This window comes from Notechis scutatus, chromosome 2 (assembly GCF_049901735.1).
Source record: "Notechis scutatus isolate UNSWTSFEM ecotype Mainland chromosome 2, rNotScu1.2, whole genome shotgun sequence".
NCBI lineage: Eukaryota > Metazoa > Chordata > Lepidosauria > Squamata > Elapidae > Notechis > Notechis scutatus.
In genome coordinates, this window is record NC_142010.1 from 58,784,944 (window position 1) to 58,812,578 (window position 27,635).

At 38.5% G+C, this 27,635-nt stretch overlaps 1 protein-coding gene across 13 annotated transcripts in view; it reads left to right on the top strand.

Annotated features, from left to right (window-relative positions):
• RAF1 (Raf-1 proto-oncogene, serine/threonine kinase) overlaps nucleotides 1–27,635 on the top strand; it is a 97,063-nt gene that overhangs the window by 14,468 nt on the left and 54,960 nt on the right. For 2 of the 13 annotated variants that reach the window (XM_026677015.2, XM_026676991.2), the window contains exon 1: nucleotides 21,296–21,452. The exons of 3 other annotated variants lie outside the window; for them this stretch is intronic. Coding sequence is in view for 1 of the 10 variants with exons in the window: in XM_026677000.2 (XP_026532785.2) it covers nucleotides 21,219–21,452 (234 nt within the window). In the remaining 9 variants the exon portion in view is untranslated. Of the gene's footprint in view, nucleotides 1–21,197; nucleotides 21,453–21,489; nucleotides 21,559–21,909; nucleotides 22,914–27,635 lie in introns of those variants that run through there. 8 more of the 13 variants (XM_026677000.2, XM_087954839.1, XM_087954846.1 and 5 more) reach the window with 8 other exon arrangements.

Here is a 27,635-nt window from a genome sequence, read left to right on the forward strand (position 1 = left end):
AGGGGCTTGAAGAAAGAGGGGAATTCAGGGGAATTGACGACTGAAGAGAGAATGCAGAGATAGTTACTCAGTGCCTATCAGTCTCTTAGGAAGATTTCCATTCAAATCAGGTTTAGGCCTGCCTGATCCAGATGGCATCAATTGGTTCTGTAAGCTGACTTGTCTTTTTCTGGCTCTGGATTAGCTTGTTTGAAAACCAAAGGAGTGCTGTTGCTTTTTTCTTACACAATACCAGAATTGTGGTTGGTCTGTTGTCTCACTGGTGGGAGAGAGGATGAACTCTGTCTTTTATAAATGTAAACACATTGCTGTATTATATGGATTCCTGTTATGTAGAGGTAACTTACACAAGACTTAAATTACAACACAGTACCCATTGCTAAATAACTCTGTTTTTGTTCGTTTGATGATTCAGGAGGATACATTTTCTCCACACTCTAGAAATAATTTTTAGAAATTTAAACTGGGAGATTTAAGGTTTACCGACATTAACATATGTGCCCTTTTAATTTGTGGAAGTGAGTGAATTGCCTCAGTGGAAAATCCCTGGATCAATCAGACAGGGACTTAGGTGATTTTTTAAAAATCTGCATTAATTTTGTTATCATAGAATGTGATAGACCACTAGTTTTGAAAAGTTATATGTTATAATGAGACTAAACTATATCTGAAGCAACTCACAGTTAGAACAGTTCAGAGGCGCTAATAGTCACAAATTGTGTGATGATTGTGTCTTAACATCTTCACACCCTACTGTGCAATCCTGGGCCCACTCATTCACCTTATGCCTGACTAATGAATGCTACATTTTCAGAAAAATATGGCTTGTTCTAAACTGCTTTGAGTATTGGTATAAACAACAGTTTTGGAAAAACAACATCTATGGTATATAGATGCAACAGTATGTTAAATGATTAGTCTTTGCTGAAGAGGAGCAATCAATGGTATATACTTATCCAAAAGATTTCAGCAATCAATAGCATATCCTTATCCCGCTCCAAAAAAGATGAGGGATTATTTTTCTTGAATAATTTACCTTCAAATGGAAGATCATCATAAGCCTTTATCCACTTGCTCTTATATCCACTGCATATATTTCTAGGTAATACACAGAACTATTAACCTGAGTAGAGAACATATGATGATCTGGTCTGCCTCATATGCTTAAGATCTTGGTAGATTTTCTGCCACTAGGATTGACCATGCTGTATAGAACTGGTAATTAGTTACGAGAAGAGCCTGATCTTTGTTCTTGATTTTCCCTAGTGCCCAGATGGAACGGAAATTATGATTCTTGGGCTTATCTCTTTCAAATAAATACACTCTATTTACTAGGTGAAATGGGCAGCATATTAATTAATTTAATAAATAAATGTTTTCCATTAACAAGTATACATAGGACTGCTGTCTACAAGGCAAGACACAATTCTTGTGGTGGCATGCCATAATGGATGTGTATATTGTGCACAAGGGATGTCATAATTTGGGCTTCTACTATAGTAGTTCCCATGAAGGATCACCAGAGCCTCTACCCACTTCCTTGCTGCACCCATAACAGCAGTACCTGAGGAAAAACCAAGTATGTCTTCTGCCATAGTCAGTTCAGAGACTCCTCTCTGCCCTTCATTGAGAGGAGGTAAGTGGCCATTCCATTCCTTCAACAGCACGACTTGGCAGAAAGGTATATGTTGAAAAGTAGATATCCCTGTCCAAAGGAGCACCACTTTAATTTCATTAGGAATTCTAAATGTATATGATCTAGGCACGAAGTTACACAAGGCTAAAAGAAAGTTGAAAGGAAAGGAAAACAGACATAAATAACTCTTTTTCAACAAAGCTGGTCTTGGTCGTGATCAACTCAGGAATTGGTGACCCCTCAGCTCCAAGATCTTCTCACAACTGAATACACACATACAGCCTAGTTCTCTTTTCATAAAGCAGCATACCATAAATAACTTTACTGATCCTAGCTTCCTGCACAAATTAGCAGATTCAGCATTTTGCTGGGATCTTTTCTTTTTTCTTATTTTCTTTGATGACCTCAAAAAAGTTACAAGCTAAATGGAGACTGCCCTCCCTTCCTTTAAAAGCTATATGAATTAGCTCTTCATCTGATTTTCCCATCTTCTATGGTCTCTGCTGGTGCCTTGGAGAGACAGATCATCTAACTTTTCTTTAATCCAATGTTTCTTAATTCAGCAACCTTAAGATGTTTGAACATTAACTCCCAGAATTCCCTGCTCCACATATCTTAAAACTTGCTTAGGTTGAGAAATACTGCCTTAACCCTTTAAGTGTCTAGACCTCTTGAGACAGAGTTTCCTCCCATTTATCACACACACACAAAGTTGAAAACCAAAGTGGCCAGAATTATGATGTCATCTTCTGGAGCAAACAAAAGATTTTTTAATATTTCTTGTGGTAGTTGTCTTTAATGTTTTAAGCTAACTTAAAACCAATCTTACATACCTCTTCAATTTTATTTTTAAAACTATGGGAAAGTGTACTTTAAATACTTAGGGCTTCTTGGATCATGCTCCCCCCCACACACACAAAGGTTCAGGGACCACAGTCAGTCACAGTTATTCACCTCTGCTTTAAGATACCCGATTTCTATGGGTGTTGAAAACTGACCCCTGAGGCAGCCTTATACTTGTGAAGTGTATTACTTCTTTTTCTTGTTCTCAAAATAAATTGTAGAAGGATCAGAACCCTCTCTTTTCTCCTGCTTCTTTAGCTTAGAGGTTCTATATTTAACATTTGTGTAGAACCAGAATCAATGCGGTTTTTATTGGAAGAGCGAACCATTTCAGCGAATTGCAGCCAGTCAGTAAAAATGACAGATTAAATGACTTGGTGGAAGCAGGGTGGGTGGGGAGGATCAAACTAAACCCAAATGAACTACAATATTGTAAAACTCACAGAATGCAATTGCTCAATATAAGTTCACTTATGTACATTAGACTAAATGATAAAACATCAATAGTTTTATTCTTCAAGATAAATACATGCTAAAGTTCTGATAAGGGTTGATATTGCTGTATTTGGATAAGTTTTGCATACATAAAATTGGGGTAGAATCTTTCTCTAGACCTGGAAGTTTCCATCTACGAGCGGTTCTGGGAGCTGGAGGGATAATGTCCCCTCTTTTTTTTTTTTTTCCCCCCAACAGAAGGCATCAGATTACTTTCTTCATTGGCTGCTTTAATGATGTTTGTTTCTATGGTCACTTGTTCTCATCCCACTCAAACAAACAGGGGGAAAGTATTATGTTTATTTATTGTTTTGATTAATTCTGGGCTCTTATTTAGGAACTCACAGTTGCTTTTGGAGCTTCTATTTTATTCTCAGAACAATAACCCTCTTTTCTAAATCATAAAGGCTGATTTGCATCATATGCTAAACCACATCCAAACAATAAAATGATGGCTTTAGATAGAAGTAGGTTGCCCTTGCTTGTTTCAGGTTTCTCACGCTGCTTGTGTACAGGAGAGGCCACAATGGCAGAACTATTTTACACTGATTGTACATTTAGAATAGAATAGAATTCTTTATTGGCCAAGTGCGATTGGACACACAAGGAATTTGTCTTGGTGCATATCAGAGGTGGTATTCAGCAGGTTCTGACCAGTTCTGGAGAACCAGTAGCGGAAATTTTGAGTAGTTCAGAGAACCGGCAAATACCACCTCTGACTGGAGATTTTACAGTATCCTTCCCCTGCCACGCCCACCAAGCCATGCCCACAGAACCAGTAATAAAAAAAATTGAATCCCACCACTGGTGCATATGCTCTCAGTATACATAAAAGGAAAGATACATTCATCAAGATTCAAGAATCATAAGGTACAACACTTAATAATAGTCATAGGAAACAGTCAATAAAAATCGTTAGTATACAAGCAACAAGGTTACAGTCATACAGTCATAAGTGAGAGAAGATGGGTAAAAGGAAGGATGGGAGGATTAATAGTAATAGTAATGCAGACTTACTGAATAGCTTGACAATGTTGAGGGGATTATTTGTTTAGCAGAGTGATGGCGTTTGGGAAAAAACTTTTCTTGTGTCTAGTTGTTCTGGTGTGCAGTGCTCTATAGCATCGTTTTGAGGGTAGGAGTTGAAACAGTTTATGTCCGGGATGTGAGGGGTCTGTAAATATTTTCACAGCCCTCTTTTTGACTCGTGCAGTATACAGATCCTGGATTGAAGGCAGGTTGGTAGTAATTGTTTTTTCTGCAGTCCTATTTACTCTCTGAAGTCTGTGTCTGTCTTGTTGAGTTGCACAACCAAACCAGACAGTTATAGAGGTGCAGATGGCAGACTCATTAATTCCTCTGTAGAACTGTATCAGCAGCTCCTTGGGCAGTTTGAGCTTTCTGAGTTGGCACAGAAAGAACATTCTTTGTTGTGCTTTTTTGATGATGTTTTTGATGTTAGGTGTCCATTTTAGGTCTTGTGATGTGACAGAACCTAGAAAATTGAAGGTCTCTACTGTTGATACTGTGTTGTCTAGTATTGTAAGAGGTGGTAGTATGGGAGGGTTTCTTCTAAAGTCTACCACCATTTCTACGGTTTTGAGTGTGTTCAATTCCAGATTGTTCCGGTCATATCATGAGACAAGTTGTACAACCTCCTGTCTGTATGCACATTTGTTGTCTCAAATGAGACCAATCATTGTTGAATCATCCGCAAACTTCAGTATTTTAACAGATGGATCATTTGAGATGCAGTCATTGGTAGATAGGGAGAAGAGAAGTGGAGGTACACAGTCTTGGAGGGCCCCTGTGCTAATTGTACATTTGAACTTGGTTTTGCTGTTTTATCATGAATATTAACACTTCAAAATATTTTTAAGACCTTACATGGAATCCCGCCTATTTAAATGTTTGGGTCCAAAATATTTAGCACTTGATAGTAGTTTTGATTCTGCTGCCAGATGAACCATTATCTGAGGAAATGGTTACAATTAGTTGCTCTGTAAAGTTCTACTTTTACTAGAGACTTGGCAAGAAACATGAGGAATTCATGGCATCCTTCAACAACCAGGTGCTTTCCCAATTTGCATGAACTGATCCATTCCCAGGCAATTAATACATTAGTCAAGGCTAATGTAAAATTTAAGTCTTGGCTTGTGTTTCCTGGGAACAACACTCAATAAGTCACACTGGGCTCCTCAAATTCATTTTCTGTTCACTGCCATTTTTGCCTGGTCTGAACTGAAAGATGTTTTAAAGTAGTAGTACAAATGTGGGCCTTTAAAAAAAAAACACCAATGTATTTTACATGCTGTAAACTAACACATGACAATGGAAATGTTTAATGTAATTTTTCTCCCATATTGAATATGTGTAAAACCTTAATTAACAGAAGGAAAAATTTGAAAGGGTGTCTGTTTCCCTGAAGATTGAATGCTGCAGTCTAAAATTAGATTGGTTCCTCATTCTAAATAATATATGAATGCCTATAAAACAGATATATAGGCATTGTATTAGCTAATTCTGTCCTGAGAGCTTTCTTCGTCTACTGCCCTCCAGATGTATTGGGATGGCACTCCCAAATTTCCCCACCAATATAACGCTGACAAGACATCCTGTAAATTGATTTATTACTCTTATCTACTGTTTCAATTATAATTGACTCTAAACTGTGCTCATATATGTAAAGAGAGTGGATTATAAACAACCTTAATACAGTAAGACAATAAAATAGAAGACAAAAACAAAAAATGAACTAGCTGATGACATAACTGACTCAGACAATAGACAATGTACCTTGATTTTGAACACTTTCTGAATGAGAAGGTTTCAATGGTCTTCTGGAAAATTATGAGAGAACAGATCATTCTTTGGTTCTGGGAGAAAGCTGTTCCAAGGAGGTGGGTGCCTATAGAGAGTTGTAGCTTCTGTGCCCATCTCCCATCAAAGGTATCATAGGGAAATAACATTGAATGGTTGGGTTCTGCTTTCGTGAAATAGGCAGGCAGATTATATCCAGAAGAGGCAGTCTCAAAGATGTAAGCTCTATAAGGCATTATATATGATAATCAACACCCTGAATTATACTTGCAAACTGGTACTAATTCAGTTCCTTCAATATTAGTAGAACAGTACAGAGACTCTTAGCTGATGGACACATATATTCTACACCAACTCAAGCTCCTGGATGATTTTCAGGGGGAGCCCTATGCAGTATGAATTACAGTAGTCCATTGGCTGACATGGGCATGAGTGACAGTGACAGTCTCCACACCCATTCCCCAAAAGGTCACAGAACTTGGTGGCAGAACAAAACAGCTGAAAGTGGACAAAAGCCTTCCTAGCTACAGCCTCCAACTGCTCTTCTAGCAGGGACCATGAGTCCAGGAAAAAAAGAACAACTTTGGATTGCTTTTCATAATTAGTTTAACCTTACAAGTCAGAAATGGAACAGTTGTGGGGTCAGGAAACCCCTGAATTGCTATTTATCTTTCTTGGGTTGAGGCTGAGTTTTTCCCCACCCAGTCCCCCAAAACATGAAAACATCATTTAGGACCTCTACTATCTCACCCATTTTGGTTCAGAGTCAAGACATAAGGTATCGTCAACATATTATTTAATAAAATGCAGGAAAGGATTGAGCTCTGGGGCATCCCATATTGGAGATCCTGAGGGGCCAATAGTAACTCTAACCAACTTCAAATTAAAATTGCCCCACTTAGGAAGAAGAAAAACTACTAAATAATGATATCTCTAAACCTAAACTCACAGGAGCATGGTGGCGCAAATTGTTGGCTTTAGATAGGTTGGAATGCTGGGCAAGAGGTCAGCAAGCCCACATTTGAGACCCTAGAGCTGTCATGTGGAGGGATTCAACTCTCATCCTTTCTTCCATCTCCTGTTGGAAACACGAAAAGAGCCCCCAACTGGGCATCCCAGGGCAATGGTGATGTCACCAGCTAATCATTTCAACCCAGAAATGCCTCAGTGCTTCTGACATGGGCGCAAAACTTAAACTCACAGGTGACCCCGAAAGATCCAGAATCCACAGTATTGGAACCCACTGAAAGATCTAGCCAGACAAAAATGGATGTATTTCTAGCATCCAGATGCTGCCATAGGCCCTATCAAGGTGAACAATGCATTCATTTTCTATAATTGCACTTCAATATAACCTTCTGGGTCTAGATTATCTACTTCTCTCAGGATTCTCAGGAAGTAACTGCTACCCACCAGCTTCTCCATCAACTTGCCCCTGAAAGGAAGATTGGAAATAGCATGATAGTTTTTCAAATTCAATGGGTCCAGGGTAGGCCTTTTGAAGAGGAGCAAATCAGTACCTTTTTCAAGCTGGCACTTTTCCCTTTCTCAATTAGATATTGCTTATTTATCAGACCAAACTCCCTACCCCCCTCCCAATCATCTAGAAGAGGCAGGTTGACAGGTAATAATGTTGTATCACAGAGAACATTTCTGAGACACCCCCATCCGACTCTAACCATCCAGTTTCCAACTCAGAGTGAATATGAGTGAATTTTTTTCTACAAAAATGCCCACCTAAACGGCTCAGTCTTCTCCAGATCTAGGTCAATCTTAAACAGTATTATTGCACGGTATTCCACAGATGCAATGAGGACAGAGAAAATAATGATGTTTTACCACCCTTACCAACTTGGTCTCCAATGTAGGCCAGGCCAGCAATGACCTGAGATACTCACAGTTGTCTTGGTAGCCATGAAATCCCATGCTACCTCCAAGAGCAAAAAAGAGAGGATGAAATTACTTAGAACTACTTCTTAGGATGAACTCTGCAGTAACGTAAAACAGTTCAAGAAAGGTAGCAACCCAGTAGCTGGGATGATAGTACAATAGTCACAGTAGTTCCACAAAGATTACAAACAGAACCTCATACCTGGACTCTTTGGTACATTGCTTCTTGTATCTTACACAGTCTCTCCATACATGATTGATACACCTCTTTTTCTGTTGAGGTTGATGAACTACCCAAAAGTCTGTGGAGATTCTCAGTCATCCAGGTTATGGTTGTCCCAAAGGTTCTTTTTCAAGAACAACTGGAGTTTCTGGTTGTCTTTGAAGAAGTTTCTTGGATGAGAAGCGAAATATCTTCAAAGAAAAACCAGAAAGTCCAGTTGCTTCTTGAAAAAGCACCTTTGGGACAACTACCTAAAAGCCAGCCAGATTCATTCTGGAGAGAGAACCCCACTCTGTCAAGCCAGGTAGTGCTGATATGCCCAGGTCCTTCTTCTTGTCCATGATCACGTCCTTGATGATAATAGACTTACTGCAGGCAAGGGGCATTAGGCTGGAGTGAGGATTAGAATGTAATCTGTTTATGATTACTGTGGCATTTGCAGCAAATATCACCTATCAATTACTTGTTCTGTATCAGATTTCCTCTCTCTGCTCTTACTCAAATCCTGTTCAGCTAACAGAATTCTGAAGATTACAATAATATTTGGTCAGCTGACAAACACCAAGATTACTAATCTGTAGTCATTACAAACACCAAGATTACTAATCTGCAGTTAATCGGCTTATTGGCTCTTATTATTTATTGTTCCATGCCATTTCACAGCAGTAGCATAATCTGACTTGGTTTAAAATAACTTCTGAATACTTTGCATCATGGTTTATGTAACCAAAATTCTAAATAAAAAAACAAGATTAAAAAGATCTGAATAATCTGTAGCTACAATATTATCTTCACAAAGAGGATAAGTGATTTGTCCCTTATCTTCAACTTTTGCTTATAGGAAAAAATGTCACTATAGCAATTTTTGCTGTCCTTAATCGATCTTTATTATGCGGCTTAATTAAATGCAAGGGAAGGGTATTTTGAAACAAATTAAAAATGCTTACTTCAGAAGAATTGTACTATTCTGTGGTAGAAAAATACAAGTTGATATTTGTAACTCCAGGTTTTTCTGAATGCCCATCTTCATAAAAATGACATGACTAATATTTTACTTCCTGCCATAAACATACAGTATGCTGTGAAATAGAACAGAAGGGAAGGCCATTTTTGTCTCCATACCTAGAGCCTTCTCTCCAGTCTTCCCTTTCCTCTCTCAGTTGGTTCTTAATTTCCTCAGTCCAAATAAACTTCATATATAAAAACTGTATAAACCAGTGGTGGAATTCAATTTTTTTTACTACCGGTTCTGTGGGCGTGGCTTTGTGGGCATGGCAGGGAAGGATACTGTAAAATCTCTAGTCAGAAGTGGGATTTGCGGTTCTCTGAACTACTCAAAATTTCTGCTACCGGTTCTCCAGAACTGGCCAGAACCTGATGAATACCACCTCTGGTATAAACTCCACTCTAGAAATTTTACCTCCAGCTTCTAAAATCCTGTAGCCCGGAGTCAGATATGTCCATCTTTAATCCTCACAATTTCTGGTTAGATCAGCTGCTTGTTGAACTTGATATTTGTTTTGCTGGCTTCACTTGCCATACTTTATTTCCTAAGTTCTGTTCTTTATTTCAGTTCTTTATTTCAGAAGTTGTGGGTGCATCACTGGAAGCTTTCAAGAAGAGAGTGGACAGACATCTGTCAGAAATGGTATAGGATCTCCTGCTTGAGCAGGGGGGTGGACTAGATGGCCTACAAGGTCCCTTCCAACTCTGTTTTCTGTTCTGTTCTGTTCTGTTCTACTCTACTCTACTCTACTCTACTCTATTCTATTCTCTGATTCAACTAACACCCTCCATACGGTTAAGCAATTAAGTGTTTCAAACTGTTGAACTACACAAAATGTGAGTTAACTTTTAATTAGTTTTTCTATAAAATTATTAAAATGTATTACTTGCTATAGGTGATTAAAATTTATCTTTAGTCTTTAATTTAAAATTAATCTTTAGAAGCAACTGTCAGCAATGAGTGAATGGATATATTGACTGAAAATTTAAAGTATAATTGCAACAGTCTTCTCACAGAAGTTGCTCTTATAAAATGAAAGTATGTTTAGTGATGGATGCACCATTGCAAATAATATATATGTCTTCACTTATGGATGACCATTTTACCATAAATGCATACATGGAAAAGTTCTTTACTGGGTATGGGTAGAGAGATAGTATGTTGAAAATGTTGTCACAAAGAGGTATGAGAAACAGAGACACCCTCTCTATCCTACTTGTCATTTACTATGTACTATGTATTATGTAATATAGGGAAATGGTGGTGCTAAAATATATTTCTGTCCCCATTTGAACACTGATAAATTACTCAGGCTGATCTTGTCAGTCCTGTCCCGCTCCCCCTAAGCACAGTTGCTCATATAATTATCCTTTATGTTAATTTGTTTTAGAAGAATATCTCAATCTCAAATAAGACACCAGATGAGGTGGGAGAATGGTTTTGTATTTTTATACAGAATAGTCACTCATATTTATTTGAGAACATTATCAAGCCAAAAGATCTCTGAAACAAAGACATAATTTCTTCATGATTAAGGGATTTCCCTCTGGTGCACTATATCCATTAAAAACAGAAACACCCATAAGAGAATATAATGTAAGACTATCTCATATTATTTATATCAGGGTGGTTACATCACTGCTAGACTACATTCCAATCTGCTAGTGTACCAGGACAAACAATTATTCTAGAAATCAAGAGTAACAGAAATTAGGTAACAGTGTTAAGATTTAGACTGTGGAGAGTGGCTTTGTAATCCAATCAGGTAATCACCTGGTACTGATGCCATTATTCTGGTCATCGTATTGAGACAATATATTTGTTTGTATAACTAAGTACATGAGGAGTAGTGACCACCTCCTTTCCTCTCTCCTTAGAGTATCATTAAATAGAGTTCATTTCTTGATACAGAAAAGATGTAGGCCAGAACTGTCAAACTTCCGGCCCATGGGCCGGATGCGTCATATGCTGGCCATGCCCATGCACGGTTTAGTGAAGGAGGGAAAAGTCCTGATACATCATGTGACGTTACCGTGATGACATGAGTTTGACACCCCTCATGTAGACAGTGGAGAAGCTTCCAGGAGAACTAAAACTTTGATATTGGTGATTTCCAGTTGTGCTGGAAACACACAGAGAGAGACCATCATGCTGCATCCAGTGATATCATTAGAGAATTGGAAGAGCAGAAGGTCTCTTCACAAGTTCTGTGACATTGCCTGAACTTGGTTTCTGTTATGTTGGGTTCCACATCTTTCCTCTATGGTTGGACTGATTCTTTATGACATCATTTTGGTTTAATGGATTTCTAGCCAAGCTGTCTCTTGTTTTATTGATCACACTACAAAGTGTCTTCAAAAGATAGAGAATTAATGTTTTAATAGTCATTGCAGTGCTTGGGTTTACATGAGCTGTAGTGTGATTTGTTCTGTGTTGGCTTTGCATTGTGGTTTAATTTTCTTTAATTATGATTAAACTAGAGACCCAGCATAGTTATGGTTAAGGCACCATTCTAGAAACAGGGAGGATGTGAATTTTAGTCTTGCCTTTGGCACAAAGCTGGCTGGGTGACATTGGGCCAATGACACCCTTTCAGCCCTAGGAAGAAGATAAGGGAAAATTCTCCTGCAATCTTGCCAAGAAATATTGCTGAGACTTTATTCAGGCAATCACCAGGCGTCAACATTGACTTGAAGGCACACAAAATAAAAATAATATAACATGTGAAGCTTTTTTAAAAATGCAAATTTACTGCATTTATCTGCTTTTTATGACATTACTAATGTGCACAGTCTACAACAGTCTTTGTGAATAGGAATTGTAATGTTCACAGGCTGGAGAGCAAGCCTAACCATGCTACAAAATTTGGGAAAACAGGAACAAGAGTTCACAGAATGTAACTTCATAGTTTAAAGGGCAGGCAGATTTTATGTTTGATGTTTTAGGTCAAAAGTTGATTGTTACCTGGAATTGCAAAGGCAAAATGTTTACTATTTTCAGGTCTGTAGGGGGCGTGCATAAGCGCACCAACGTGCTTACCATCCCTGTCCTATTGTTTCTTTTTATTTTTCTTATATGTATCCATTTCATGTATTCATAACTATGTTTATACTTATACCCGTTATCTTACAATCGCTTGACAAAATAAATAAAATAAATACAAATAAATACATCCAAACATTGTGCTATCACAGCCTTCTTAGTGCAGGAGCTGGCACAGTGAGGATTAGTTCAGTTAATTCTATAGCAGATTAGGAATGAAAGTTGACATGTACTTTCAAGCCAGACACCAGGTTTCAGCATGTCAGAATCAGGATCAGAGAACCAAGCAGTTGCTAAATGGACACAAAGAAAGTCAAGCCATGTTTGAAGCTTGAACAATTGGTTCTGGGGTGAACAGACGTAGACCACAGTTTCAGCAGTGAACTACAGACAAGAGGTAGTAGGGTACAGTGGAAATCTGGGCTCAAGCTGAGGGCAAAGCAGGAAACAGGTAGTAGTAATTGAGAAAAACTCTGAAGATCAGCATAAAATGGGTAAGAGGGGATATATGGCAGTGATGCATGAATAGGAAACAAGAAAAGATGGTCCCTCAAGAAGCAGAAGTCACTATCCTTTTCCAGAAATAAAACCTCCTACAAGCAATTTCAATTTGGGTTTGCCAGCCACACTGGACATTAGTTTGTTTGTTTTTTTAAAAATAGTTTATCAATAAATCACAATGGATTGGGGTTAATCCAAGTTATTTAAAAATTGATTGGGTTTGCATTAACTAAAAAAACCCCAACAGATGCTGCTGGGTTCAAAAACTCAAAGGCTCGACCAAACAACCCACTATAAGGCCATGTTCATACAACCTGTATTTGCATGGTCAGCATGCCATGTGCAAGACAAGATTCACCATGGTGTTTGAATTTGAAATGGACAACCTTGGAGTACCCTTCAACTCAGATGCTATGCCTTAATTTTGGGGTAGTCGGTTACAACTTTGGATAAAAGAGATTCAAGATGGTGTGTATTTTGAGTTTTACTAACAGAGTAAGTCCTAAACTTTGTGCAACAATATCATGTGTGTTGTCACAATTTAAGATCTCCTTCTCTTGCATGTGCAGACACAGTAGCTGTCTCAGAGCAATAAATAAAGTAATTTGCATTTCTAAGAGGGGGACCAGTGGGTGTATTGTAAGATCAGGTACTTCAATCAGTGGTTTAATATAGCAGCTGTTTGTTTATCCTTAGTAAGGCAACAAGGTCAGATGCATTACACTTTATGTCAGTTAAAATGTTGTCATGCTTGGAATCAAGCCACCATGGCTCCTGGTTGTTTTGCAATTTAGTCTACATAAATTATTTTAACCTTTAAATCTACCATCTTTGGAAAATTACATATATATATTTTCTCAGTCAGAATTAACGCACAGTTACTCTATTTTAGACAGATCTATGAAATGACAGATATATTAACAGGTTGCTGTACTACCTGCTTTTGGGTGCTACAGAACATACACCAGACCATGTTTTGGAGAATGTATGCTACTTTTTAGCTGATATCACTAAGTGTTTAACCAGAAGAACTTGCATCTGGGTAGTTTTTCTCTGCCTTCTCTGAAAAGTGGGTTTTCTGCCTGTCTTTTCAAGAGCACTTACATCAGTGTTTGTATTTTAATAACATTTGAAGCTTCAAGGGGACTTGAACTGAATGATCTCAAGGATTTCTTCTAATCTGGAAATTCCTCCAAGTATCTTTTTTAATTTGCTAACAAAATGCCCAATTTGCCATCACTGAGATTTAAATCTAATGTTTATTCAACAGGCCTGTGCAAACCTTCAAATATTGCTTCATTGTGATAAAGGCTGTGCGAAGCACTGTTTTTAAAATTGCTCTCCTCACTTGCTCCCTGCTAAAAATGAAGCATGCCAGACGTTTTTCCTGGCTAATCTCACTGTTGGCGGGCTTCAAGGTAACATGAAGTGCCTCAGGCGAATCACGTCACTGTGTACATTGGGACAAAGCACAGCCTCTGTGTATACCACAATTGTTCAGCTTCCCTTGCCATGTTGCTCATCAGTCAACCTTTCTTTTGAAATGTACTGCACAGTTTTTACCATAGGGAAACTCTGAAGAGTGTCTACAGCTCCTGGAAGTTACCTGATTTTTATGCAGGAAAATTTTGTGTTGCACAAAGGTTACATTTCAGCTCCTTTAACATCTGAAACTAGGACAGGTGTAATATTTATCATCTTTGATACATCTGTCTCATACAGATTTAGTTTCTTATTCATGGAGCTGCCACATCTTTGCCTCGGCATTATTATAGCTGATCTTCTTTCAAGGAACCTTTCCTACTGCTCAACTTAGAACGTTTTTTGAATGTTAGTGTGCCATTGTGTTGTCACAGTTAAACCTGCTCAGAAAAGCTTTTGAATAAGGTAGGATTTTTTTTTTTTTTTTTTTTTTTTTTTTTTTTTTTTTTTTTTTTTTGTTTGGGGGGGGTTTTTTTTTTTTTTTTTTTTTTTGGTGGGGTTTTTGGGGGGGTTTTTTTTTTTTAAAGTGTTTTGGGGATGGGTTGTTATTTTTTTTTTAATAAAAATTTATTTTTTTTTTTTTTTTTTTTTTTTAAATAAAATTTTTTTTTTTTTTTTTTTTGGAGGAGAAAATTAATATTATTATATTAATGAATTATTAGGGTTGGGAAGGGGGGGGGGGGGGGGTGTTTTTTTTTTTTTTTTTTTTTTTTTTTTTTATTTTTTTTTTTATTTTTTTTGTTTTTTTTATTTTACATTTACTTTTAATAATTTTTATATTATTTTTTTTTTTTTTTTTTAATTAATTTAGGTATTAATTTTTCCCTAACCATCATTATATCATCATGGTGCTATCATATGCTAGGGTCTTCATCTGCTTTTGTTTACGGCATTTTCTCTTGTCTCTGAAGATATTTTTTCCAACTTTTTCTAAAGGAAGAAATGATGAGATTTTACCTAATCACAACCCAATGCATAGGATGGGGATCCAGGAGGTAATTTGAAGAAAACTCAGATACTGGCCTACTGTAACAGCAAAGGGTAACATTGATTGCCAGATATTATGAGAAAGTTCTAGACCAGTAGCTCTCAAACTTGGCAGCCATATGCTGTGTAGACAAATCCCAGAATTCCCAATCTAATCATGCTCTAGACCAGAGTTCCTAGACTTTTTTGGCTTTGCAGACCAATTTGGGGGGGAAGGGAATGGTTCCGCATGAGCAGCGGGCAAGCGATGTGTGCGTAGCCCCATTTGCATGCACACCACCTGCCGCTCACACAAATGGAGCACCCACGCACCCACTCATCTGCTGCCCAGTGGGGATGCACGTGCATGTGCTTGCCTGCCACTTCATACGCCCAGTTCTTAACACCTGATGCAGTGGTGGTATTCTACCAGTTCAGCCCGGTTCTGCCAAGCCGGTAGCAGCTGAGACCAAACCAGTTCTCTCCGACATTCTGCTATTGGGCCCACCTGCCCGCCCGGGCTCCCATACTAACCTTTATGTCCTGCTTTTGAAGCACAGCTGCTTTGTGCGGCAAGCAGATTGCCGTATGGCAGAAGCCTCTGTGCCTGCACAAAGTGTGCGTTTGGCAAAGTGTGTGCACGCGTGCAAAGCGCACCCACCAAGCTACGCCCACCAAACCAGTGGTAAAAATATTTGAAATGCACTACTGACCTGATGGTCTAGTTAGGGAATACTTTCATGCAAAGATTTTAGTATGCTCCCACCTATCACACTAACTATTGATTTGGTTTGTTTAACTATCATTTGGTTAATTAACCATGCCTAAGCTTAGACCAATGAAACCCCATTAGGGACAGTTGGAAGTAGGGTGTCTCATATCACCTGTTCCTACTTATTTGCTAAATGAAATATTTTAAAGTAAGCCATTATTTTCAATCTAAGTACTTATACCTTCTATATAACCATAAATATTTCAAAACAATCAAATGGCTAGGTAACTTAAACTATTTTGATGCGATAGAATTTGGGTAGACATGTTAATACTTTGGCATAGAGTAATGTACAAGTTGAGCAGGTATTATCAGAATATAATACCAAATGCTATAAGCTTTGTTAGAATGTTAATACATATCATCTTGCCAAATTCTAATTATCTTAAATAAATCTATAAAATTTCTCTTACATCATACAAGAAAGCCAGAAAAAGAGGCAATTTCTAAAAAAAAACCCAGCAACACAAGAATCCCATTATGCTGCCCAGGTTCTAATAACTAGCTTGTCTGCAAGGTGTTATAGGATAAACTTCCAAACAGAGGACACCTTTCAGAAATTAATTATTAAAATAGGATGGGTTATATGTTTTTGCATCTGGAGGTCTTGTAGATATCAGATCAACATCCTTTAGGCTGCTAAATCATGTCAAACAGCAGATAGCTGAACCAATCTCCTTTATGAGAACCTGACCTAGTGGGGAGTACTAGCTGTTGCTTCTTAAAGGATTGAAATAATGCCGTTCTTAAAAACCAGGGGAAGGCAATTGACATAAGAGATAATTGGCTAGTGAGTATTATGAGGACTGTGGTTGATTGTAGCAGATGAAGAAAAGTTGAAGATACCTGAAAAGGCAGCATTGAAGAACTAGTATGTTTGTGAGCAGGGAAATGATCCTTGAAGCAAGCCCCATGATCCTTGGTGACAGTGTGAGTGCATGAAAAAGAACCAGAGATGAATATCAGGAGGAAGTTTCTCTTAAGACATCTTGCCTCAGTCATTCTCAACAGGGAGCATTTCTGTAAATACATTGGAAATCAATGGTCTGCTGAGTATGTGTGTGTGTGTTTTCTTAAGTTTTTGCGGGTATTTATATGTATGGTATTCAGCTTTGTTCAGGTATTTTCCCACGTCATTATAGTTGTGCTTTTAAAGTTGTAGCAAGGTTTCGGCAGAATCTCATCTGCCATCATCAGGCTTCTGTATAGTGTTCATCTGTGAGTCAGACTTTCACAGCAGTTTCTGTTTTTTTTAAAAAAAAAACCATTCTGGCACAGCAGTAGGCTAGCACCAAATTTAAAACAAGCAACAGGGCAATCCTCATAAGAATAAAGTTAGGCTTTTTTTTACCTCATTCAGAACAAACAATATTTTCTGCTTGCATACTTTTCTGGGAATATGTGCATATTTCTTCTGTGATCATTCTTAATATGTGGGGAAAAGCTTAGATTCTGAATATTATCCTTAATTATTATCCTTAATTACAGCAATTCTAAGCGGAATAGCATTTCAACATCCAGTTTAAGTAAAATTCTAGATCTACATGCATGTTCTATACTCTCTCCACGCAGACAAATACAAACACATTAACCAGAGAATTATTCAGGTACTTTCCTAATGAGTCTTCAGGAAGAAAATTACATCAGCCTCCCTGAATAGAATTGTGACAAAACAAAGCTAGGTAATTTGGATGATTCATCCAGCACACAAACACATACTTCTTTAAATTGGAAGAGTTGGACAACAAATTGGGATTCCCTGTGGGATTCCCACAGGCAGTACAGGTGTTCATACAGAAGCTTTTTTTTAGTGTCACAATTTTGCATGTCAAATACATAATACGTATTTTGTGGAAATGGATAAATAAAACATCAACTTTCTTCATTGGTTAGTACATATAAATAATGGACATGAATTTAGCATATACACACTATTGATATGAAGAAAAATAAATGCTCAAAAATGCCGACCAATAAGGCACAAAATAAAAAGTGTTATATATCCCAATGGGTGGTAAACTATGTGTCATATATTTTTTAGAACATGGTAAAACAGGATAACACATCACAGGCAATCAGTTAATAGGATTAAAATGCTCCAGCCTTCCTGGAAGAATCTGTTATGCAAACTTTTGCCAGGAATGAATATTTTTAACAAGCAAAATATTCTAAAGGTTAAACATTTCACCAACATATCTCTGGTATAATTCCACCGAATCCCTCAGGAAGTGTATTATGAATGTTAATGGATAAAGCTGAGCATACAACTTATTTTAGGCAGGCATTCATATAGTAAAACCATCATGATTGAACTAGACTGTCTGAAGCAGGCAAACCTCATATTTAAATAGCAAAGTCAATACCGTGGACTGAAGGCCTAAGAGAATTGCAGATTAAAAACATGGATGGCTGGAAGCCAGGAGAGATGAAATGTGGCAGCAGGGTTGAACTGCCTTGGAAACTGGCCCAGATCCATGGGAAATGTTACACAATTTGGGAGGCCTTCACCAAGCAAAAACTGGAAAAAAATTGAATTCACATGATCTTTGCTAAGCATTGTTTGCCACAATTGTTTCAGATTTAGAATGGAGTGTCTTTATAAAAACAATTTCTTATGAAGCCACTAGAGGTATGTGAACATGAATGAAAGCATAATATTAACAAAGATACTGTAGCCCTGTTCAGTAATTTATAAATGGCTACTATAGCAATACAATTCTGGAACAATATCATAAATAGCCCGCCTTACACAAACTATATGCCAGTATAATATGTTTTAATTGAAGTACAGCATGATCCTGTAAATGTGTACTGATATGTGCATTCCAGTGAATTTAGTGAAACAATTTTCCTTTTAAAGGTTTTTAATATATGTACAAATGCCTTATCAATCATTAGCTGATTTACATACGCCAAGCCATGATACAAAACATAAAGAGCTGTGGCAGCATAAGCTACTACATAATAAACTATGTTTTAAATTCACAATAAGTGGATCGCTAAGAAATTATATTACTGCTTAGTATAATGTATGAACTCAGCATTTACAAAACTAAACGAAATAGATTGGAAGAAGGAAACAAAATAAGTACATTGAATCCTAAATCTTTCCTTTAAGTTAAAAGATATTCAAAGAGGGTGACCGGCCCAAAGTTATCCAGCTGGCTTTCATGGCTAAGGCAGGACTTGAGACTCATTGTTTCTTGCTTTCTAGCCTGATGCCTTAACCCAGGGCTATCAAACTCCTGGCCAGCAGGCCAGATGTGTCACATGCTGGCCATGCCCATGCCTGGTTTAGCAAAGGGGGGAAAAGTACCGATAGGTCACGTGGTGTCACTGTGATGACACGAGTTTAACATTCCTGCCTTAACCACTACACCAAACTGATTCTCAGGTTCTCACAGATAACATGATAACTTATGCATTTCAAATTCTGAATAGTTTTAAACAAAAATGAACCAAGTTGAAACAACATGCTTAGCCAAAGAATGTTGCTGACAATAGTTAGGGAAAATGAAGCTGTACAGGAAAGGATTAGGAAAGCAGACTGTATGTCCTCATTAAACAACCAGAGTGGTTTGTCCTATCATACAAATATGCATGGTATTTATAGTACGTTTTATATGAAGGTAAAAAATTAGTGTAATTGATAGAGTACAGACCAGAAAACAAAATAATCTTCAAGAAGTTGTATTAAAACATTTAATTCTACACAAAGGTTTTGCCTCAGTTCAAAACTAAATCTGTCCAATCAGATATGGTTAGCTCTTTGATAGCATTTCAGCTTTTTCTGGCACTGAACCACATTATTTTAAACTCTGAGAAAAGTTACTCTATACAACACTTGAGATTGCGGGAGGTCCATTCTCTCACTGGCCTTCTCTTGGCTCAAGCAATCTTTCTTTTCAAAGGAGGCATTGGAAAAAATGCAAGCAGTCTAGCATTTTGCATGTTGACTGGCCTCCTGCCAAAGAGAAGGGGGAAGAATGTGTGTCAATTTCACCCCTGCAAGGGGTGCAAGGAATTGCACATGTCAAAACAGTCCAGTTAACCCTTGGCTGCATTTTGAAATAGAACTTCTGGTATTTGTGTGCACTGCTTAGGACTTATTTCCCCACTCTAGCTATTATAGCAGCATAGCACTATAGCACACTATATTGAGAAGTCACCAACCACAAAACTGCCAGTATAAAATCATTACATTTTAGATACTTTTGTATGCAGCAAAGCAAATGCAAGGCAGCTTAGATTTTTTTCCATCAATGGGACGCTGACATTTTTTTTTTTTTTGCATTTTTTGGTCAGGTGAAAGGAGTATAATGAATTCTGGTGTTCTCTATATATTTTCTGCACTGGAAGAGCAGTAGCAGTGAAGACAAATGTGTTTCAAATCTGCCTTAAAAGGAAAGAGATAGAAAAATGTAGTGTAGAAGGATCCTTAAGTTCTGAAGCGTTGAAATACTTTTCTTTTGTGCTCCCAATGGTGCTGTTAAGGATAAATAGACATTAATTGGATCACAATCTCCCCCTCAGATTTCTTCTACTTTCCATTCCCTTTGGTTACACTTTCCCCCTCACACTTCTCCTTCCTTTCCCTTCCCATTCTAAACAGCTTTTGTTCTTTTAAAAATTTGGATATGCTGCAGGCTAAATTGTAATTGCCCTCTGCATTATTTTTTCAGGAACTGCTCCATTATTTTTAAAATGTCGGTTGGGCTGATTTGGGAACTTCCGAAGTGAAAAGCTCGATTCTTTGCCTATTAATCTTGCCCCGGTCTTAAACTAAGTACGTAACATGGACATTCCTTTGGAAATTATTACAAAATGCTAGGATTCAATCATCACACTATACTATGGTTTAAATTGTGCTGAATAAGCCACATTTTAGCGGGCTTCCACATGCTAAATCAAATCAGGGCTTCGTTTACATAACAAGCCGAAGGACTTTACTTTTCTCTATGATTTATGAGCACACCTTAAAATTGTTCGGATTTTGCTGATTAAAATCGTCTACCTCTTTCTATGCGACATGTTGGGTTTGCCATACATACTAAGCTCAAGCGTGCTTGTTTAGCGAGTAGGGCAAACTTACTCAGTACTTTAGTTTGCGGTTCCCTGAATTTTGAGACACCCCCGCCCCGCATCTGGATTAATTCAGCACACCACGCGAAGGAGTCTTATATTAACACAGCCCTCGATAAATCCATTGCTTCTAGTCGTAGTATCTCTCCGGTTTCAGAAATGTAGGGATGAGCAATAAGACATTCCTTGGCAATATCAACTGGAAACGGCAGGGCAACGGAGGGCTATAAGCGCCCCTCTTGATGTTCCATTGATTAGATAGATAAGAAGACCTACAAGAAAACGAGGCACATTTGGGAAACTTAATCCGTCTAAACAAGATTAAGGAGCAACAACACGGGGCACCTGCCAGCCACCTTCCTAACCACGGCTGATCACCTGCCTGGCCGGGGGAGGGGAGATTTCTGGCCACACCCCTCCCCTCACTCAACCACCCCACATTCCCAGGCAGGAGTCGCAAATGGCGTCCGAGACAGGCAGACAGCCCCAGGGGGCGGGGCAGAAAGCCGCTCGACAGGGTGAAGTCTCGGCGCTCCGGACTGGAGAAATCGAGCGCCGAGAGCTTCGATGCGTTTGCAATAAATGTCTGGCTGTTCCCCTGGCCGCCATTTTAGATGACGAGAGGAGCGGGAGGTTTCGAGTGAGGGAAAAACCCTCGCGGTGGGGAAAGCGGCAGCAGCCGAGAAGAGGGCAGGTACGGCGCCAGTTCCTCGTGCTGGGGGACGTGGGGGAGGGGGGACGAGTTTCGCGGTCGGAGCCCGGGAAGGGGACGCTGGGCTGCTGGCTCGAGAGGAAAAGGGGTACGGGTGTCCGGTGCACAGTAGCGGGGCTCGGACAGGCTGCGTAAGGAGGAGCCCCCCGTACTCCTCCGGCCGCCGCGTTTGCAGCTCGGCTTCTGAGTTTCTGCCTCGGACCGCTTCCGAGGAGCGCCGAGAGAAAAGGCGGATACATCGGGGTCGCCTCGGGCTGAGCTTCATCCCCGCTGCTGCTGTTGCATCTGCCACTCTCGGGCTTTCGTCGCCCTCTTGCACTGGATGCCTGCTAGGCAGCTTCCCCGCGAAGGAAGGCGCCCCAGTGGAGGAGTCTGGTTTGTTCCCTGTTTGCTTTTGCCATTTTGGGCTCTTTCTCCCGAGCTCCTTCCTCATTTTCTTCTCTTCGGGGGTGGGGAAGAGCCGGAGGCACCAGACTGTCCGGCGGGGAACTCGAGTCCCGTGTGTTTGCTGGCAGAGATTGGAGGCATCTTGTCTGCTGGCGTCCTCCGAGGCTGCGGTGCGACCGGGGACCTCCGTTTATTGACAAGGGCAGGAATGGATGCTAGCACTGTTGCTGCTGTTGGTGCCGCCGCCTCCAGCCAGCTGTCATCGGACAGATTGGCGCTCCCTGGCTTTCTTTGCGGGGTTGTGTGCGGAGCATCCGAAACGTTGGCTCGGCGGGCGTTGAGCGAGACAGGCGAGCACAACAGGATCCCCCGGGAGGAGAGAGGCTTTTGAATTAAATTTGCAGGAGAAAAGAAGACGGGAAAGGCTTTTGCTAGGTTGGGGGGAATGAGGCAATTGCGGTTTGGCGCAAGGAAATCGAATAGAGAAGGGATTGAGGAGCTGCTCTTCAGTTTCTTGGTTATAGTAAGGTTGATGGGGACTTGTGAAAACGATGTTCGTTGTGTCGAAGTGAAACGTTCTGGAGAGAATTTATTCTTAATTTTTTTTATGACTATGATCATTCTCTGTAGATCCTGAGAGACGTGCCTTATTTGCCTTTGTTTATAGCCTACTCAGATTTTCTTGGTCGTTAAGTGCCCCTGATTTATAAAAGATCAAAGGATGTTAAGTAATACAAACCAAGCCAGCGATGGTAATATAAATAGGTTTGCCTTGAATAGTCTTGTGTAAGTAAGAATATTGCTTTCCACTAATAGCTCAGATTTATCAAGATTGAACTAAACTAAATTAAAAGTTCTGATTTGCATGAGATTAACTTTCAAGTAAATGTGTTTATGATTGTAACATAAAAACAGTATGGATTACTTAAATAACAGCACTTCCAGTCAAGGCTTTTGGAAGAGAAAAAGAAAAACTGATGTCTTTTCATGTGAAGCTCTATGAGCCATCTGTCTGGCAGTGCATACTTGATGAAATTTTATTTTAACTCATGAAAGGTGTGTATTTCACATGGTACATTGACACATTGTTCTAAATCTAAACCATGATTTCCTTCACTGGTTTGTTAAACTACATTGCAGGGATCCAAAGTAAGATAATTAATTGTAGCTTAATGCCTGAATTTGTGTACAAGGCTCACTCAAAATGGAACAAATGATATTAAAACTTAGTGAGGTATATACTTAATCAACTTGAGAAAAAAACCTAATTATGTACATACACATTATTGGTTTTACCTTTCTTCAGGCTATTTGTAACAAGGGTGCTTATGTGGCAATTTAATACTAATGAAAAACCTCAGGCAACATTCTAATTTTAAGTTCTTTTGGTTAAACATTTTTAGTAAGTTATTTTTGTTTGAAAAGCTGGAGGTTTGGATAACTAGCACATATGTTGCTGCTGCTAAATGCAACAATTAGTGCAGCCAATGCAGTTATTATAAGTCAAGCTTTCTTTAAGAGTTATGTATTCTAGATTTGTTTTATTTTGCTACTATATTTTTTTCTTGGCAGTAATACCAGTTACTGAAGAGTGCAATTGTTGTCAAACTAATTCATGGAATATATTGCCGTAATGTTGAACAAAGCCATCAACTTTTAGTCATACGTGGTTTTATACATGTAGTCCTTGACTTATGACTACTCATTTAGTGACCATTCAGTGTTACAATAGCACTGAAAAAAGTGACTTATGACTGTTGCAGCATTCTAATATAAATGTTAAGTATTAACATTTTTTTGCAGATTAAATCAGATGTATCACCTGAGCACACACAGGTGTATGATGGCTGTTACATCTATGTATTAGACTTTTCAGTGCCACCTGAGAGAGCTGGTTGTTTATGTGTGAATGGCTGTTTATGTTCCAACCTGGTGTTCCAGTATAGCTGTGGTGTAACCAAAATTGCTTGAGTACTGGCAAATACTCATAAAACTATCAATTAGCAATGTGTTTCATTTACTGTACATAATATCATTTAAGAATGTTTTGGACCTCTAGTATATTTTTAGATTGTGAACTGATTTGAGGTTGGTTTGCTGACTTGCTGGATGGGTGTGGTGTTAACTAATTAAATTTGTTAGAGGATTTTAGACCCAAGGGGGTTTAATGTTTCATTTCAGTTATAATTTTTTATTATTGTTAGTTATATAGAATACATTTTTGCTACCTATAGAATAGATAAAAATCTAAGGATGCAGTAACTTAATAGAAGAATTATATCATTACATTAATGTTTGTTTAATATGGAAAAGTTTTTTTTTTCTTTTCAATTCTGTCCAATTCTTGAAGAGTGCCTGGATAAGTCCCTGCAGTTGTTTTGGCAGGGTTTTTCAGAAGTGGCTTTGCCATTGCCTCTTTCCCAGGGCAGAGAGAAAGTGACTGACCTAAGGTCACTCAGCTGTCTCTTGCCTAAAGCAGGAGTAGAATTCATACTCTCTTGTTTTCTAGCTTGATGCCTTAAGTTCTAAACCAAAAAGTATATAGTACTCTAGATGTGTGTCTTATATTTATGAAACACAGGTTTGCTTTTGGTTTTTAAATAAAGTTTAGAGTTAGTATCCTAGTTTTTTTCCATAAGGTTTCCTCCATAAATAAGCACAGAATAAATCAAAGCCCTTCCCCCAGGATTTTTTTGCTTGTAATAAAATGTATATCTGTTTTATCCAATCTTAGCAACAGTCCCAAATATCCTAAATTATTCTAATTCTATTGTTACATCTTGCCTGGATTATTTTATTTGAAAAAGCTCCCCCTCTCCATTGAATTTGGCGATAAAATATTAATAGGACAATGGATATTTATGGACAGAAAAGAAGAAAGGCCTTTGCTGCCTTAAATGAAGGCTCGGAAGCCCAGAAATAAAATTTAGATTCTATTTCAGACATCCATAGCACATAAAATACAAATCAAAAGTCAAACTAGTCACTAGTATATATTCTGTCAATGGATCTGGAAACCCCAGGCTGACATGGAGCAGATCAAGTGGCTATTATGATTGCGTCTATATTGCCACTCTTACAGGGTTGGAGTTGCTATGTTTGAGTTGGATGGTCATATAAAGATGTTTAAGTAAACAAAATAAAATTTACTTTTAAGGATCACAACTTATAAAGTGCTGACTTATATTTAAAAAGATTTGTTGAAAGTTATGTTCAACAAATATCGTATGTTTCATCAGACAAGCAGCAGATAACAGAATCAAATAACTTTAGAAATGAGCTGTAAGCTAAAGGAAAAATTAAAGGGAGAGTTGAATGCAAGAGAGCGATTGAGTCTTCTTGCTCAACCTTTTAAAGATTTGCTGGTATTGTAGCCAAAGAATTATAAAAAGAAAGCTAGTTAATGTTGCAGACTAAGCAGTTGCCGTGTAGCTGAAAGACTCTTCTTTGGCATCTTTCGTAGTGCTATTTTTAATTATTCCGGGGGCTATGCCCTTTTAATTTTAAGCCAAAGGACAGTAATTGAAATTTGTTTTATTTGTTTTATAGCCAGGAAGAAAAATCTAATAAGATAAAAAATGTGAATATTGGCCTCCTTAATGCTTTGCTTACATAATGCAATGATTTTTATTCTAATATATTACTGGTTCAGGTTGAGTTTCCTTGTTGAGTTTCGATACTGTATTAGCTTCTTCATTTTGTAGGAAAGGTTTTCTTGAAACCTTAATACTGTAGTGTTTATTAAAATGTATAATGTGTCTTAAAGACATACCGTAGCTATCCCTGACCTATGCATTTTTAGATGTTGGATACCAATTTCTAGGAGCTGAAGTCCACACATGTGATGAATTTTCCAAAATGAACAATGGTGACAGTGTCTTTCTCTTAGATATAGAAAATTATATTGGTAGAATCCAAAATGTTAATAGAGGATTACGCTTTTGTCTTTCCTTATATGACTGTGTAATCCCTGAATATTCCTTCTCAGTGAATTATATTTGGGAGGATATTGAAGACTGAAGATTTGAAGATTTCTCATTTCTCTTTGCACTAATTAAAGTTTTTTTCTGTCAGCAAAATGAATTAATTGGGTCTGATCTTTCTGCATAGTTCTGTAAGTGTTCACAATAATTTTTGTATATTAGTACATAAGTTACAGCCATCTGAAGTACTTCATTTATCAGTGGTGATTATGTGTTTGAGAGCATCCGTGTAATTTAAGCAAGAATACTCAAGGTCATATCAGAAATGTAGTAGTTATAGGTTTGTTTTGTAGAAGCAGACCTAAAAATAAAATTACAAGATATTATAGGCACATTTATCTGTGTATGTGTATCTGTATATATGCACTTGCATATGTAACTTTAGAAACATGATCTAACTTCATCATTGCCATAAGTTAAACTGTTCTTGGGTATCTTAATCAGAAGAAATTATTTTTCAAATTTATACACTGCCCATATCGCTAAGTGACTAGGCGGTTTACAGATAAAAGTTATAAATCATATAAAAGAAACAAAATTAAAAACAGAGTTAATGAACAAATTATAAGGTGGAGGGAGTGCCCTCAAGCCAATAACTACTCCCAGGATTGCATGCCACTCTTCAGTCTCATGCCAATTGGCAGAGCTAGATCTTCATACTCTTTTGGAAGGGTGGGAGCCAACCTCATCTCTGGGTACAGGATGTTCCAAAGGGCAAGGGTAATGGCAGAGATGGCTGTCCTTCTAGACTCCATCATCCATGAAATTCTTTAACCCAACAGGGTCCATAACATATGCTTCCTGCATGACTGGTGGGAAGGGTTATGTAATTAGAATCAGACTATTCTTCTGGTAATATGGTCCTGTGCCATTACAGAGCTTTAAAGATGAGACCTAACACCTTGAATTGGACCTGGGAGCAAACTGGCACCCAACGCAGCTTGTGCAGCAAAGGTGTCACATGTGCAGTCCTTGAGGTATCCAAAAATGCTTGTGTGGCCAATTTCACACTAGCTGAAACTTCTGCATATTCTTCAAGGGTACTCTATATAGCAGTGGTCCCCAACCTTTTGACGCCGCGCCCGGCACCGGCATCAGCTGGGCGCCGCGCCCGGTACCGGCATCACTGGCGCCGCCATCTTTTGACAAAAAGTGCTCCGTGACCTCACCGGAAGCACTTTTTCATCAAAAAGATGGCGGTGTTAGCTTCCGTGAGCTTTTTCGGGTAGAAATGGCTTTCACCCGAAAAGCTCATCGAGAAGCGTGAGGCCACCATCTTTTGATGAAAAAGTGCTTCCGTGAGCTTTCACCCAGAAAAGCTCACCGGAAGCACTTTTTACCAAAAAGATGGCGGCGCCCAGCAACCAGCGGCCCGGTAAGACTTGTTCCGCTGGACGTACCGGTCCGCGGACCGGCGGTTGGGGACCCCTGCTATATAGAATGCATTCTAATAGTCCCTATTCTTCCAGTTTCATAAGCTCTGGGAAAACAAGTGTTTCAAGGACCTTTGCGATCCTCACAAATCGGACCCAAAATGTTAACTGTGTACTCTGATTCCAGGAAAAAGCTGTACAAAATGTAGTAGCCATTGTGACATATAAAAAGTTAAATGACCTTTATTACAAATTTGAATTTGCTACATAGGAATACGAAATTCAGTGATGTTAAAGTGAAATTTGAATCCAGGGTTTCCTTATAGTATTGATGCTCCTTGCCACTGTATTTCATTAAGTCAGGTACAGGTAGTCCTCAACTTACAACAGTTCATTTAGTGACTGTTCCAAGTTACAAGGTT